This window comes from Rattus rattus, chromosome 3, assembly GCF_011064425.1.
Source record: "Rattus rattus isolate New Zealand chromosome 3, Rrattus_CSIRO_v1, whole genome shotgun sequence".
In the NCBI taxonomy this organism is placed as follows: Eukaryota; Metazoa; Chordata; class Mammalia; order Rodentia; family Muridae; genus Rattus; species Rattus rattus.
The window spans coordinates 27,598,781-27,614,658 of record NC_046156.1 but is presented as its reverse complement, the minus strand read 5'-3'; the positions used below and the strand labels follow the sequence as shown (position 1 = coordinate 27,614,658).

Sequence of the window (15,878 nt, the reverse complement as noted above, 5' to 3'; positions counted from 1 at the left end):
CGGGTTGACAACCGAGACCAAGCGTCGCACGCTGTGCTCTGATCCATGGTCACCAGTAATAACCAGATGTCTATAAAACATCACAACCAGGGCAAGTTAGGGAGGAAAGAGTTTATTTGGGCTTATGGTTCCAAGGGTTAGAGTCCATGATAGTGGAGAAGAATGGTGGCAAGTGACAGGCATGGCAGGAGTAGCAGCAAGCTTCGAGCTCACATCTTGAACTCAAACATGAAACAGAGAAAGCAAACAGCAAGCATGGGGAATCTTGATACCAGGGTTCTCAACCCATGGGTCACAACCCCTTTGGAGGTGGAAAGACCCTTTCACAGGCCTGAGACCATCTGCTTGTCACATATTTACATTACAATCCGTAGCAGTAGCAACATTACAGTTACAAAGCAGCAACAAAGATAATGCTATGTTTAGGATCACCTCAGGCCATGGGCGCCGTGTTTGTGGTTCGAGAGAGGGAGAGAAGCGCAATGCATGCTCCTGTGAGAAGAACTCGTTAAGCTTATTAACTGCCTAAGCTGAACTTGTGGTAATCATTGCTTTGGTCTATCACTGCCTTCTATCTGGGATAAATAGAAAGAGACTCTTCAGGAATGGCATCTTCTAGGCAGTCACTCCCATTGCAATCATGAACTTACAACATTTGCTTGCACAAGACTTAGTCAATAGCAGGTCATGGATTATTAGGTAGGGGCTCCTGGGGCCTCACCCCATCTGTGCTGAATTATTGGCTACAGACGGACTGTGGAGGCTAAGGAGTCATTTCTTATCTTCAATGTGAATTCACTGGTGAGTGCATCAGAATCCACGGCATAATTCCACGTCCCTGGTCACTCAGATGGCCCTGGTTAAACTTAGTGGGTCACAAAAGAAAGCAAAAAGACAAGAACGTGGGAAAGGGAATGGGTGGGGAGGGGCTTGAAATGGGTGGGAGACAGGAGGGAGTAGGGGAGGTAAGAGAAACCAGCTGCATTATACACATGTATAAAATTGTTGAAGAACAAATTTAATTAAGCAATACAGAAATACACTCCCTAGGGTCGGTACAACACCAGAAAGTTAAAACGTATCAAAACTTACACTTATAAGCTCTGAGCACAAATGGTTCCATTTACAGTGGAGAGAGATGTAAATAAAGATGAAGTATCAAATCATAACTTCAGACCATTACCCAAGTGCACACTGCACAGCTCGCAGGTGGGTTCTCATGGTGGGATCGATCACTGAGCCATCTGACCGTGTGAACCGTTCCAGTTCGCTGTTACAGTATTAAGGGATTTCTTGGGGTCCTGCGTTTTCACTGTGTATAATACATATAACGCACCATATCTTTGTTAATTTATATTATCAGTAAGGCTCTTGGCAACCTGCAGGCTATTACGTTTTGCAAGACTCAAATGCACCAGGGGCTGGCAAGACTGTGTCCTTGGGAGGAAGTACTTTTTTTTTTTTTCTAGTTTTTTTTTTTTTTTTCGAGCTGGGGATCGAACCCAGGGCCTTGCGCTTTAGGGCAAGCGCTCTGCCACTGAGCCAAATCCCCAACCCCTGGGAGGAAGTACTTTTGTTTTATCATATCTTCTTACTTTGTCCTAGGACAAAGGAACCTTCCAGAAGTGACATTGACTGATATCTACCACTATCAACATATGTATAGAATGAAATAGTTTCCACTCGGAGGTGCAAATTTCTGTGTCTCCTTTTGATGCTGTGAACTGACTCACCTTTAAACAAAGGTTTTCTTCAAGTCTCTAACTTCAATATTCTCCTGGCTCCATATCTCTTCCTTCCTAAATGTCAATTATTCCTAGAATTCCAACTGTACCTGAAATCACCATATTCTATTCTAAGCTAAGTCACCATCTCAGCCCTAAAGACAGCTCTCTATGACATCATTGATATCACTGTTCTGCAAAGCAGAGTTTTCTGACAGCATCTTTTCCTTAATCCCATCTCTAATTTCCCCACTCATTTTAAAAAGTATACATGCATGTGGTGTATGTGCATTTCTAAGTGCATGTCTGTGTGCACGCATGCATGTGTCGAATTCTTCTCCACCTTATCCTTATATACTAAATCTGGGCCTCTTGCTGAACCCAGAGAGCCGTGCTTGATCTGCCTAGCCAGCTTGCTGGTAGGATTGCTGGAATTATGGGGGAATTGTCACATCCAGCTGGATTTTAGATGAATTTGGAGATCCAAGCGTTGGTCATAACACTGGAACAGCAAGCACGTAAGATATGTGTTCACAGTGTGAACCCCGAGATTGTCTTTTTTGCTCGAAAATCCTGATTGTAGTGTGTCTGGCCTTCACACACACCTTTAATCCCTCTGCCAGAACACAGACACACCCTTAGTACACACCTTAGTACACAGTGAAGGCAGTTTGTAGAAGGGAGCATCCACGTTTGAAAGTGTTGTTAATGAAGTGACAGACAAAGTGACCAATCAGAGAAAGATCTGGTAGAATAGGATAAGCCCAACTCTTGAATGGAGAGGAGAGGGAAGCTACTTGAGGGGCAGTGCAGAGAGGGAGAGAAGAGGGGAAAGGAGGCATCTTAACCAGGGCAGTTAAAGAGAGAGAAAGAGCTAGATACAGGGGAAGACAGAACAAGCCAGAGAAAGGAGAAGGAGCCAAAGGACTAGAACAGATTTCTAGAGTCAGTTTGAGGCCAAGCAGGGCAATTCAGGGAGAAGCAGAAAGAAGCCAGTTGAACAATCAGCTTGGGGAGGAGTTTTGAGACAGAACAGGTGAGTTGAACCAGCCAGCCAGAGTTCAGAAAGAACTAAAAAGAGTGACCTTATTCAGCAGTAAATCTCAGAGGCTGAAAACATTCTAGGCGTAGATTAGATTGAATAGAGGCTACAAGCTTCCAGGACCAGGCCTGGGTTAGCAGACAGAGGCAGTGAGCCTCCGGGACATTTATTTCAGGCAAACAAAAGATACTTTACACATTTCTTCCTCTCCAGCCCAGGATCTTTAATTTTTGTTCAACAGTTTCATCTGTTACTATGAGGCTGGTTCAAATGCTAACCCCTCCGTAGAGTCTCTCACCAAATGATTATCTTTTGTTTTAAAACCTTACAGCAAGATTGTCATTGCTTATTTTGTACTACTTTACCCCAAAGTATGTTACTTCAAAGATGGGTTTTAATCTGTCTGCTTTAATATTTTTTTTAAAGATTTATTATATATGCATGTATGTCTGTAGGCCAGAAGAAGGCAGCAGATCTCATTACAGATGGTTGTGAGCCACCACGTGGTTGCTGGGAATTGAACTCAGGACCTCTGGAAGAGCAGTCAGTGCTCTTAACCACTGAGCCATCTCTCCAGCCCTGCTTTAATATTTAAAATCTCTTCATGACAGAAACTGAGTTGCTCTTTTACCTTAGGCAGCTATGCAAGTAACCTGAACCCATATTCTTTCCCAGACACACAGCCCGACTCCTTTCCCCCGATTCCACAAATCCACATCCACATGGCCTCTACCAGATGTTGTAGGAAATTCGACCACACCATGAACCCCGAGATTGTGTTACTGAAAAAAAAACAACCCTGTTTTTAGTTATGATTGGCTCAGCCTTAGCACACACCTCTAACCCAAGAGTTTTCTGCTTGAATATTGTAAAGAGGGTTAAATAAAGTCAAGAGGCAAGCAACCAGTTGACAGGAAGTGAGGATAGGATTATTAAGAATCATAGAGAGTAAGAGGGAGTCAGGAGGACGAATAGAGAGACACACCAGACGTAGAAGGGTGGGACGTTCAGTTTGAAGGTTTTTTGAGATGGTGGGAGAGAGGGGCATTCCTACTGGGATGTCGGCTGAGGAGGAAGGTCAGCTGGGTGCTTTCTCTGATTCTCTGAGCTAGGAGGCTTTCAACCCAGCATCTGGTTCCCCGTGTCTTCATTGGTAAAATGGAACAATTGAGTTTTTGTTAAAAGAAAAAATCCCAACGTGTTCTGTTTCATCACTGCTGCTGGGGGAATGGCAGCTCATCTTTCCCAAGCCTGGAGGCTGCCTCTCCTTTAATGAGGAAATAGTCACTTCCTGGTTCTTCTGATGCATAGAAGCTGCAGATTATCGTGGGGATCACCGTAGGGGGAAGGCGAGGGCAGAGCTCTGAGCCAATGATCAGGGGCTCTCACTGGCCCCCCAGTCACACAATGGCACCTCCAACCCAGAATCTGTACGTGAAATGGCAAGGAACTGATGGTGGGCCTTTTTTTGTTTTCTTTTGTTTTGATTTTTTTTCCCATGAAAACTTTCAAGGTTTGGTCAATAAACAGGCAAAGTCAGGCGAAATTTCAGGTGTGGGAGATAAGTGATAAATTAAACACTGGGAAGTTTGTCAACATTGATTTTCAACTATAACTCAAGGTGATGTTGTGGGGATTGTCTGAGGGTCATTGTATCGCCTGCTTCAAGTTCTGAAGTTGCTGTCACTACGAACAGCCCCTATCCACAGGTGGGGAAATTACAGTAATTGTAATGTCCAGTAACTGTAAATTCCATATATAGAGAGAGCAATATGTACCATCTGTCTACACACACACACACACACACACAGATAGACATACACACACACATACACACAAACACAAACACACACACACAGACACACACATATCACACACAGACACACACAGACCTACACACACACACAGACATACACACACATACACACACAGACACACACAGACACACAGACATACACACACATACACACACATACACACACACACAGACACACACATACACACACACACACAGACACACACAGACATACATACACACACACACACAGACACACACACACACACACACACACACACACACACCCACACACACACACACGCACACACACACACACACACACACACACACACACACACACACACGCACACACACACACACACACACACACACAGACACACACACACACATACACACACACACACACAGACACACACACAGACACACACACACAAACAGACACACACACACACACACACACACACACACACACACACAGACAATACACACACAGACACACAGACATACACACACATACACACAGACATATACATACACACATACACACACAGACATACACACAGACACACAGACATACACACACATACACTTTAATGTCCCTTTTTTTACTAATAGAGTATATTCTATATACTATATTACCGTTTAAGCATCTAAAAGTTTCTTTTCCTGGAGAGTCTTCTTTAAGAACTGAATACCCCTGCTTTCCATGCAGCCTGCATTCTTCCTTGACGCCTCTATTAACCTCTGCCCTTAAAATCTATGTTTACAATGTCTTCATAAACTGAAACTCTGCTAGAAAAATCAATAAAAATAAAAGTTTCCTCAGCCTGGGGAAGAAGCTCAGTTGCAGAGCATATTGGAAGGTCTTGGACTCAACCTCAGAACCCTGCTCCACTCTCTATCAAAAAGAAAAGCAAACAATTATTTTTTAATTTTTTTATTTATGCATATGTGTGTGCATGCCTGTCTGTGTGTATGCCACATACATTCAGGAGCCTGCAGGGGCCAGAAGATAGCATGAGAGCTAGAGTTATAGTTGGTTATGAGCCACAGGATGTGGGTGCTGGGAACCAAACCTGAGTCCCCTGAAAGACCAGCAAGTGATCTCCGCCATGGCTCCATCCCTCTAGCCGCAAGAAACACAATTTAAAAAGAACACAACGCAATACTAAGCTATTAAAGCTCCCGTCTGTGCCAGCCCGTTCTGGACAGAGTGAGCAGTCAGTCTGCGGCTTTCTTACAAGATTAGTCAGTCCCACCCGTATCTCTTCCTCAGCAGACAATGGGGTTTCTCTTGGGCAACAATGCATCTTACCTGCCACCCAGCACAGGAGAAGTACTTCCTAATGACGGTGACACCGGGGTGACAGATCTTTTCAGTAGCCTCGATTTGTAAACTATTTTAGAAATGAGTGTCTAAGAAACCGTAACTGCCTTTTGCTATTAGAAACTTTTACCGCAACCTTGGGAAACTTCCCGTGTGCTTTAGAGCTGTGAGACATCACAGCATTAGCTTGCAGAGAACAGTAAGAAAAGAGAAACCGGTTGAGAGCAGAGACTATTTTGGTGAGCGGAGGATGGTTTTTCACCACTGCTGTCCGGGATGCTGGCGAGGGAGAAACAGCAGGGCAAACACTGAGTGTTGCCTAAAGAGAAACTCTTGTTCTTTGTGTCCTTTGACGGTCACGCCTGTGATTTCCAAGTGGGCTGTGTTTAGCTAGTCTAGCCGGTCAATGTGTCACGGCCCCTTTATCAAAGGAAGCCTGCTGTGTGTTCCTGTCTGCCAGCAATACAGACCCAGCGATTCCTTCCATCACACAGAGGACCCAGACGGTTTAGTTTCTCCACTATGGTAAGGTTAGAGGTCAGCAAACCTTTTCTGTTCAGGGTAAGTGGTTACAGATCACCGGACACGGGGGCTGACAGTGGTACCTCTCAAACTGTGTCAAGCCATGAACCCCGTCTCTGTAGAAAAACATACAATTGACCGATAAACAAAGCAAAGGTCAGAGAAGGGGCAGCTGAGTCCACTAGGAGACCTGTGGATGGCAAAGTCCATCTGAGAGCACTGTGAAATCCCTAACCCGTCACATCCACTGGAGTATCTGTTGCTAAGCCCACTGCAGATTCAAAGATTTAAACTTGTGTGTCTAATGTAGTGTCCACAGAGCACAGGAACCCAGAAGGGGCTCATGAAAGAAAGGAGGGAAAGAGGCCTTAAGGAAGGGAGGGGACAGAGTCCATGTGGTATGAAGGTAGAGGGGGTAGGGGGAGTATTGGGGGTGGGGCCTTATGAGATAGGAAGCAGGAGAATGGAGAGAGGAGGGTGGGAAAGAGGGTTGACCAAAATGAAAGACGTAGGAAAAAGCCTTACAGAAACCCACTACTCTGTAACCTAATTAAAAATTAATGGTTTAAAGAATTATGAACAGAGGTGCCCTACATGGTGGACAACACTCTTCCGAGAAGACATGGGTTAGTAAATGAAACCCAGTGCCAGCCGTGGGATATCCCCTTACCAGTTACGGTCAGAGAAGCCATAGAGGCTCCCCAAACATTGCAGATGCTGTCCTTGCTCTTGGTTGCCCGTCATAACTAAGGCACTATTGCTGAAGACAAACCATACTTCGGTTGTAGGACAGAGAGAGCGAGATCAAGCTGAGACTGGCCTGAAACCTTCCTCCCTGTTGGTCAGTTTTCCCAGGAACAGAAAGTGCTGTGCAGCCTCCCTCCCAGGGAAGAAAAGTCACCCATGGGCTTCCCCGGAGGTAGATCTGCCACACTAAAAACCCACCTGGCAAGATGAGTCCCCTGGCACAACTGTGGAATGGCTACGGTGGGAATAAACAACTGCTTTCTGATTTGATTTGAGACCAGCCCTACAAGAGGGAATTCGTGCGTGGTACTGTAAACTTAGTCAGAAGCCCACAGCGGGTCACAGGCCCTCAGGGAGAGCCTACTCTGCTAAATGGACACGCTGTCAACAGCCCTCTAAAGGTGATGTTTATGCCCCTAGATTAGTAATGTTACTGCCAACTCTAGTGAGAGAAACTTCTCCCTCAGTTAATGCAGACCGATGACTGGTCAAGGGGCTAAGAGTAAGTGAACAGCCCTGGTCAAGGGGCTAAGAGTAAGTGAACAGCCCTAAACAGAACATCTGTACTGACCCCTACACACACACACACACACACACACACACACACACACACACAGCTTGGGGAACATGGCAGAAGAGGGAGAAAGGAAGCATGTGTAAGTTGGAGGGTGAGGAGAAACGCTCTCCTCTGGACATGAGGGAGGCCATTGCATTCGTGAGCTCCTATCCATGAGCTACCGTTACCTGCACGGGATCAAGTCAGAACATATTCCTGCATGATTGGGTAGTGAACTAATGAGACTCCACACCCCTGGCTGAGGGGCTACTGGCAAGTGCTAGCTACTGGGAAAGGGAAGGCATTTTTTTCTTCAGGACTGTGGTCCCTGGTAGGTTGCCCACGCTCTTGCTGTTTGGACTCACACCCGCGTGTACACAAACATCTCTGAATGGGTTTAGTATGCTATTCAAGAGAAGAGGCTATGAAAGTGGGAGAGGGGGCGGAGGGAGAGAGGGCCAAATATATTGTGTTCACGCGTGAAGTTATCAAGCTATAAATGAAAGTTAGAATAATAGCTATCACACCTGACAAAAGTGCAAGGAAGGGGAAAGGGACTTTTATGTGTTGTTGACGGAATGCAAAATAATAACTTTATGGGGAAACACTGAAATCCTTCAAGAACTTAAGAACAGTGCTACTGTGTAATTAGCATTTTCATTTTGGGGTATACGCTTATGGGATTAAAACCAGATAAAGCCACCAGATCTTCCTGTAAAGGCAGCTTAAGGCTTGTCCTGATAGTTCAAGAATAGTTACATTAATAAAGAGTGAAACTTAGAAAACATTTCAGGCGGCAGACATGGTGATGGCTCAGCAGGTAGGGGAGCTTGTTGCCAAACCTGATTGTCTGAGTTCAAATCCCAGTGACCCATGTGATAAAACAAGAGAACTGACTCCCATGGGTATTTTTTTTTTTCTTTTCTTTTTTTTTCGGAGCTGGGGACCGAACCCAGGGCCTTGTGCTTGCTAGGCAAGCGCTCTACCACTGAGCCAAATCCCCAACCCCCATGGGTAATTTTTATGACCTCAATATGCATCCCTGGCAAGTGCACATGTATGTATGTACATGTACATGCACACACACGCACACCACCACACACACACATATACACCACACATATACACACATACACACCACACATAGACACACATACACAGGCACACCACACATACATACACACCATGTACACACACACGCACAAACACACGCACACCACACATACACATACACACCATGTACACACACACACACACACGCACACGCACAAACACACACACACATGCACAAACACACGCACACCATACATACACACACACAGACATACACACACACCACACACGTACACACATACACACACACACACACACATAGAGAGGGAAAAAAAACAAAGTATACTTTCAAGGTGTTTCACTCACACACCACACACACACACACACACACACATGCACAAACACACGCACACCATACATACACACACACACACACACACACACACACACACACACACACACACACACACACACACACACACACAATGTAAGAAAGCTGCTTTAAAAAAAAGAATTTTAATATCTGGGTGCCAACAAGTAATAGCACTCGGGCTTCCTGAGTTCCAAAACAGCACTGCCTGGACCACCTCACTGTCTGGAAAGGACAGAGCTGGAAATCTAGAGTGGAACAAAGGAGTCAGAGGCCATTTTGGTTTGGTTTGGTTTTCCCCTCATTATTTGTTCAACGTTGTAATACACAGAACTTTTCTTGGTTTTTAGCTTAAGTGACGGTTATTTACGTCATTGAGAATGCTTGTTTTATATTCCAGTGGCCTGCACACTCACTGTAAGACACTGACGGCAAACAATCTGGAACACACACACACACACACACACACACACACACACACACACACACACACGTCCTCAGCTCCATGACTTTCCTGGGGCTGGTGGAAGGCAGGCTCAGCCAAAGGGGAAATATTTTTAGACAAGGGTGCTTCAGAGCTGTAAAAATAGGTCCAGTGAATAGCACACTTGTCAGAGTGCCTAGTACTCCAGCCACAGGGCAACTGTACCAAGCAGAAGCTCGCTGGACTTGTGTATCTTGGTAAATGCGCCACAATGTTTGCATCAGCTTCTCTGAAGAGTAACTTACATGGTAAATTCAAGAAACTAGCATCAACTGGCCCAATACCTGGTCTCTCCACACCCAGCCCATCTCCAGTCAATGTCTCTTGGGACCGTACACCAGCAAGGCTGTACTCTGTACTTCATCAACGTCACAGTCTTTCCACAAACTCCCAATGTCATGATTATCCTCACTGACTTCTGACTGCATGCCAATCTTAGCACAAACACTCAAAGGCAGGCACTGTCCTCTGATATCCATGGGTTTGTTACGAGGTGTGTGTGTGTGTGTGTGTGTGTGTGTGTGTGTGTGTGTGTGTGTGTATACTAAATAATAAAATACATAATGTAAAATATAAAACACTCCTGCATGGACCTTGGTGCTTGCTCCACAACTCACCAGACACCAGCGGTATGAGCTCCAAGTCCTGGTAGAGCTGGCAGTGAGGCAGGTATACGTGCCTGAGGCAGAGCGGAAGGGAAGACTGAAAATGATTAGGAGAAAATTAGAAACCAAAGCAAGGGACAAGTGACGGGTAAGGTAGGATATCATCACCACGAAGAAAAAAACAACCTGACAACCTAACCCCTTACAGCCTTTAGGAATGGCAGAACTTCCAAATATACTCCAGGTCGGAAGGTGGCCATGCCACGGGGCCGTGCTTTGATCTATACAGAGAGTGACCTAATAAAGAACCAAGGAACCCAGGAAAGCAGGGAGGACTTCATGACAGGTCTGTAGTATGCCCTTAAGCAGAAAAGCCTACTGGTGCACTGGGCATGCCAGTGTATGCCTTCAACCCCAGCTCTTAGTGGCAGAGGGAAGGGGATTTCTGTTGCTCCAAGGCCAGCCTGGTCTATATGGTGAGTTCTATGTAAGCTAGAGGTACCTAGGGGAACCAGGAAGGAAGGAAGGAAGGAGGGAGGGAGGAAGGGGGAGGGAGGAGGGAGGGAGGAGGAGGGAGGAGGGAGGGAGGAAGGGAGGAGGGAAGGAGGAGGAAGGGAGGAAGGGAGGGAGGGAACGAAAGAGAAAAGAAAGGACAGAATTGTTGAGAATAAAACCATGGCCTTCATAAGGAACACACAAAAGGATCACTGATAGTTCAGGGACTATGCCGGTCTCCTGTGGTACTAAAACTTCTAAGTTTCTGTATTTATTTTTCAAGAAAACTTTAACTCACTGCAACAACAAAAGTTAAGAAGGCTAACAAGTTCACAGAGCTCTGATGATTAGGAAGCTCAGAGGTGAGGACGGTGAGAGGAGCTGGGATCGAACTCGGCGGCTAGAGAGAAGCTCTCCAGGCTCTCTGAGCATCTATCCAGTCACCCAGCATTGCACAAGAACCAAAGACTGGCAAATGTTCACCTGTAACTTCGTATGCTTCCCCCGAGGAAGCCATTGCAATAGTTTAAAGAGCTCTAAGGAAATAAACGCTGTTGGTGTGTGTGCATGTGTGTGTGTGTGTGTGTGTGTGTGTGTGTGTGTGTGTGTGTGTGTGTGTGTGTGTGTGTGTGTACACATGTGCATGAGAAGATCAAAGGAGTTTGGGAGTTGGTTCTCTCCTACCATGAGGCAGGGTCTCTTGTGGCTTCTGCCATAATAGATATTCCAGGCTTGCTGGTCCTCAAGCTTCTAGGTAACTCTCCCGTCTTGACCTCCCATCTCCATGTAAGAGTGCTGGGACCACAGTGTCACAACGTCACCACTGAGCTACTACCTAGCCTGCTCATCGTTTGCATTTTGAAAAGAACACACACGTTCAAACACACATACACACAGGCACATAAACCATACAAGTTCAGGAGCTTTGGTCAGAGGAACTTACTCCTAATCTTCACAAGTTCAAACTTTCCCACACCCCCAAAGTATCAACTATTGACTACATTGTGTCAGAAAGTCTGTCAAACACCATTCCCAGTTGGCCTGGTGTCGTGTAGTGAAGTGTGTGAGCTTTCTGGACTCTTCATATGAAAACAATGGGCTAAGTAATGCTTAGGAAGAACTCTCCTGTCAACCTGAGAAGCACACAGCTTGCAGCTTCCTTTTTCCTTCTCTACAAATCGAGAAGCAATCTGTCTTCACTCAAAGTTCATTTAATGATACCAGCCACTTTGCCTCAAGATAAATCAGCAGTCAGAGCCAAGTCAGAAGTATGTAATGGGCAAACACACGAAACCAGTCAAAGTACTTAAACATTAACCTGCAGTCTAAGAGGTTTTTTTTTTTTTTAATTTAAAACAAACAAAAAATGGTAGGCAGTGTAGACACACTTAGAAGGTACACGATCACTAATGGTCTACGCTCCGGCTAAATGTAACTAAGCCTGGACCTCCTTTGTCTAAAATTACTTAACTATTTGATAAATGCATTGGATGCGCACAAAATGTATTTGCACTTTTCTTTTCCATCCCATTCAGCACAAAATGGAGCATGTCAATTAGTTAAAACTGTGAACAGAACCTCCATGGACTTAGACCATTTCACAGAGACTTCAGAAGAAATGGCAGCCCAACGTGATACAGGACGATAACCCAGGTGCTAATTCGTGTTTGTACTTTCACGGCTTCACTCGGCGGAATAATTAAATAAAAGGTGCTGACCTTCTCAGCAGCCCCTGAGCAAACTGCGTGGTCAGCCCGTATCTGTGTCAGGATTAAGCAAGATGGAACAGGAAACTTGGATCAATGTTCTCCACCTAAACCCAAGGCTCCTGCCTCTCCACATTGAGCATAGGAACAAAAGGGGCAAGAGGCCAAAAGAACAACAGGACAGATGACAATGACAACAGTGGTATCAATGACCACAATGGCAGTTCTGGCTTCTTGGGGGCTGTATGCTATGTGTGTGCCAATTGATTCACCCATTCCTTTTGCATATTCCTGCAAAACCTCTACTCGGGAGAAACTGGGCAGCGATAAAGCAACTGCCTTACGTTTTCACCACCGTGCAGATGGCCCAGCTCCCTGTGCTCAACACATTAATTAATCATTCATCCCTGGTACCAAAGGCAAAAGAGGTTTACTACCCTGCACCAAAAACTGTCCATTATGGATTTTTTTTCTCTCAAAAAGGAGATGGCATAATGGGTTGGGGAGATGACTCAGAAGTTAAGAGCATTGGCTCCTCTTCCAGAGGACCTAGGTTCAATTCCCAGCACCCACATGGCAGATCACACATGTCTATAACTATAACTGAGTTCCAATTTAAAAAAAGAAAGGAAGGAAGGAAGGAGAGAAAGACAGAGAGAGAGAGAGAGAGAGAGAGAGAGAGAGAGAGAGAGAGAGAGAGAGAGAGGACAGCATTATCTAGAACTGTTTGCTGCAGCAAGGCCAAGTATAAGAAAGGCCAACTAAACTACTGGAAACATAATAGAGCCATTAATTCAGGAAAGCAGTTTCCCCTGCAGGGTCAGAGTGGTCACCTAAAGTGACCCGGAGGAATGGCTGTTCCTTATGGCTGCCCACTATTTAGACTGTGGGTCTTTGTTACACTTTTATTCAGAAAGTTCTGCTGGGGGCAAATAGTTTTTCCTCTTCCCCCTTACTTTCCCACATGAACTCCCTGATCCAGCTGCTCGAGTATTTCATCCACAAGTCTCCTGATCCCCATCCTTGTCAATCTCTTCCCTCCTTCTCTTCTCAGGTCAAAGTTCTAGCACCTTACCCAGTTAATTTTAAGTACTTCCTGTGTGAGTCGTCAGACACTTCAACACACTTTCTTTGGTTGGACCCAGCATGCACAGAACACAGCATCCTGCATTTGTACAAAAGCTGAGAGATGCTTTCTAATTGCTTTCTAATTAGTTTCGTGCTCCACAGTTTCTGGAGCCTTACCTACATTGTTACTGAAGGCACAAAACCCTATTATTTTGTTACTAAGATGTTGCTGAACGTTGTTTAAGGGATACATTGTTTTATTGGGCCTGGATAACCAATCTCATCCTCCCAGCCTTGGGAAGTTTTTGTGATGCTGAGGGATACAGCAGACTAGCTATATTTTCTCCACTTTAGCCGTGTATGGTTTTTGTTTTCTTTTATTTAATGAATTTTGGAAGAAAGTGCAATCAAGGTAACTGGTTAATATGTTTATAGCAAGCATGAATGTATGCATTTGGTTGGGAAAAGACACTGACTTTTGAAAACCCTCCCCAATTAAAATTAGGTAAGTCCTCCACTGACATAAAGCTCAAGTTGCAAAGGCCTTGAAAAGTTAAGAATATAACAGCAAGGACATAAAACAAACAAACAAACAAAAAACAGTTCTCTAATGTGTGTAGGAAGGTAACTATTAAAAGAAAACGGTGCTACACTCATTCCAGTCTCCAAACCGCACAGTTGATTTTGAACTGTGCCTCAGCTGGCACCAGGCAAAGTCCCACAGAAGCCGACTAGAGATTAGAGACTTCTCAGGGCATAAACCATGCTTATCTCTGTCGCCCACTCTCTGGAGGTTCAGAGCTGGGCACGCAGATTTCTGCACAGGGGCACTAGGTCAAAGGTCAAAGTTGCCTGGCCCAGGCCTGGGCAGAGTCCCAGCAACTCCACAAACTCCCACTAGGTGACTTGCCAAATTGTTACAAAAGTGAAGGCCAAGGAAGTAAATTTGTGGGAGAGGCAGGACGCTCGGAGTGAAAACTGCCCAGATAGCAACCGAAGAACTGTAAGGAAAAAAAAGGAAAGAAAAAACAAAGAAAAAACTTATAAGGCAAACTAAAAGATATCGCAGCCCAGCTCTTGGCGAGCGGATTCCTGTCAGTTTCAGGCGGTGAGCAAACACATTCTGCAACTCTGCACGCAGAACTGTGCACAGTTCAGCTCCAGTGTGCACGCGTGCACCAGTGTTCTCCACCGAGCCTTCCCCGCTTGTTCAAAAGCGTGCACATAAGGATCGGGCCAAAGGCTGCAGTTCTGGAAAAGTGAAGAATGCTGCACCTTCTCGGACAGCTCTGAACTTCTACTCCACCACACCCGGGGCTCAAGGCCCGCTCACCTGCGCGATGCCGGCGCCCATCAGCCCGCCGCCGATGACCGTCACATGCTTGATCAGGATCTTCTTGGCGGCCGCCGACGCAGAGGAAGAGGAGGACATGGAGCGCACGAACTGCCTGGTCACGAACGCCATAGCTCAGTGGAGCAGCCGAGAACCAGCAGCAGGGACAGCGCGAGAGGTCCCAGAGCTTCGTGGGCGGGGTCGGTGACGTTAGGGGCGGGGCCTCGAGCACGCCCCACCCTCCAGTTTGACAAGCTGCAGGTCCACCCCGGAGGGCGGTGCCAGGACTCAGGCTAGCATGGACTCTGGCAAAGCAGAGACCCACCATGAGGCCACCTGCAGTTGGCTTCACAATCCGATGTGACCGTGAGCAGTGTGTTTAGGGTGAGGACTGTAACCCGGGACAGAGAACACAGGAAAGGAACTCCTGGCCATCAGCCAACAATCACTGCTGTCGCTAGTGATACGAAATTGCTGTTGGTTTTACTTCTAAATGTTCGTCTCCCCCAAACTCAGCATCCAGAGGAAAGCATCTGCCCCTCCCCTCACCGGAAGAACTGATAGTTAATCCTGTGTGCAACGAAGCTCCCTGCAAAAGCCTCATCTGTGTCTCACAATCTGCAGAATAGAACTAACTTCCTGTCTGAATGTTGGCGCTGGAGAGTCAAAGTTCCCTTGGGCTGTTTCTAGTTACCCACCTCTGTATCGAACTTAAGTTAAATAAAAATTAAGCAACGAGTTTCTCAGCAGGCCACTTGCCCCCACCATTCCCAAACTAAAACACTTAGGGGAAAAAAAGGCATAAAACTGAAGGAAAAGAATCACTTGTTTCTCCATAACCTGTCTACCCAGGGTCTTCAGCAATGTTCGAGGTAAACAGATGGGTTTATGACCGTCATCGTTCTGTAGCTATAAAAAGTTTATGCAACCCTTTCAGCAGTGAACCTTGTCCTTCAGATCTGTTTCCACCTCCGGTCCCTGCTGCAGGCTGTCTGCACTCCCTTTGGAGCAGGGGCTGTGTTTCCCACTGACCCTTTGAATCTTATTT

General features: G+C 45.8%; 1 protein-coding gene across 1 annotated transcript in view; it reads right to left on the bottom strand.

Annotated features, from left to right (window-relative positions):
- Positions 1 to 15,292, bottom strand: part of Hadh (hydroxyacyl-CoA dehydrogenase) — a 42,337-nt gene extending 27,045 nt beyond the window's left edge. Inside the window, exon 1 of the mRNA XM_032897309.1 lies at positions 14,831 to 15,292. Within this exon, the coding sequence (XP_032753200.1) occupies positions 14,831 to 14,962 (132 nt within the window). The 5' untranslated portion in view covers positions 14,963 to 15,292. The remainder of the gene's footprint in view (positions 1 to 14,830) is intronic.
- Positions 15,293 to 15,878: the final 586 nt, after the last annotated feature.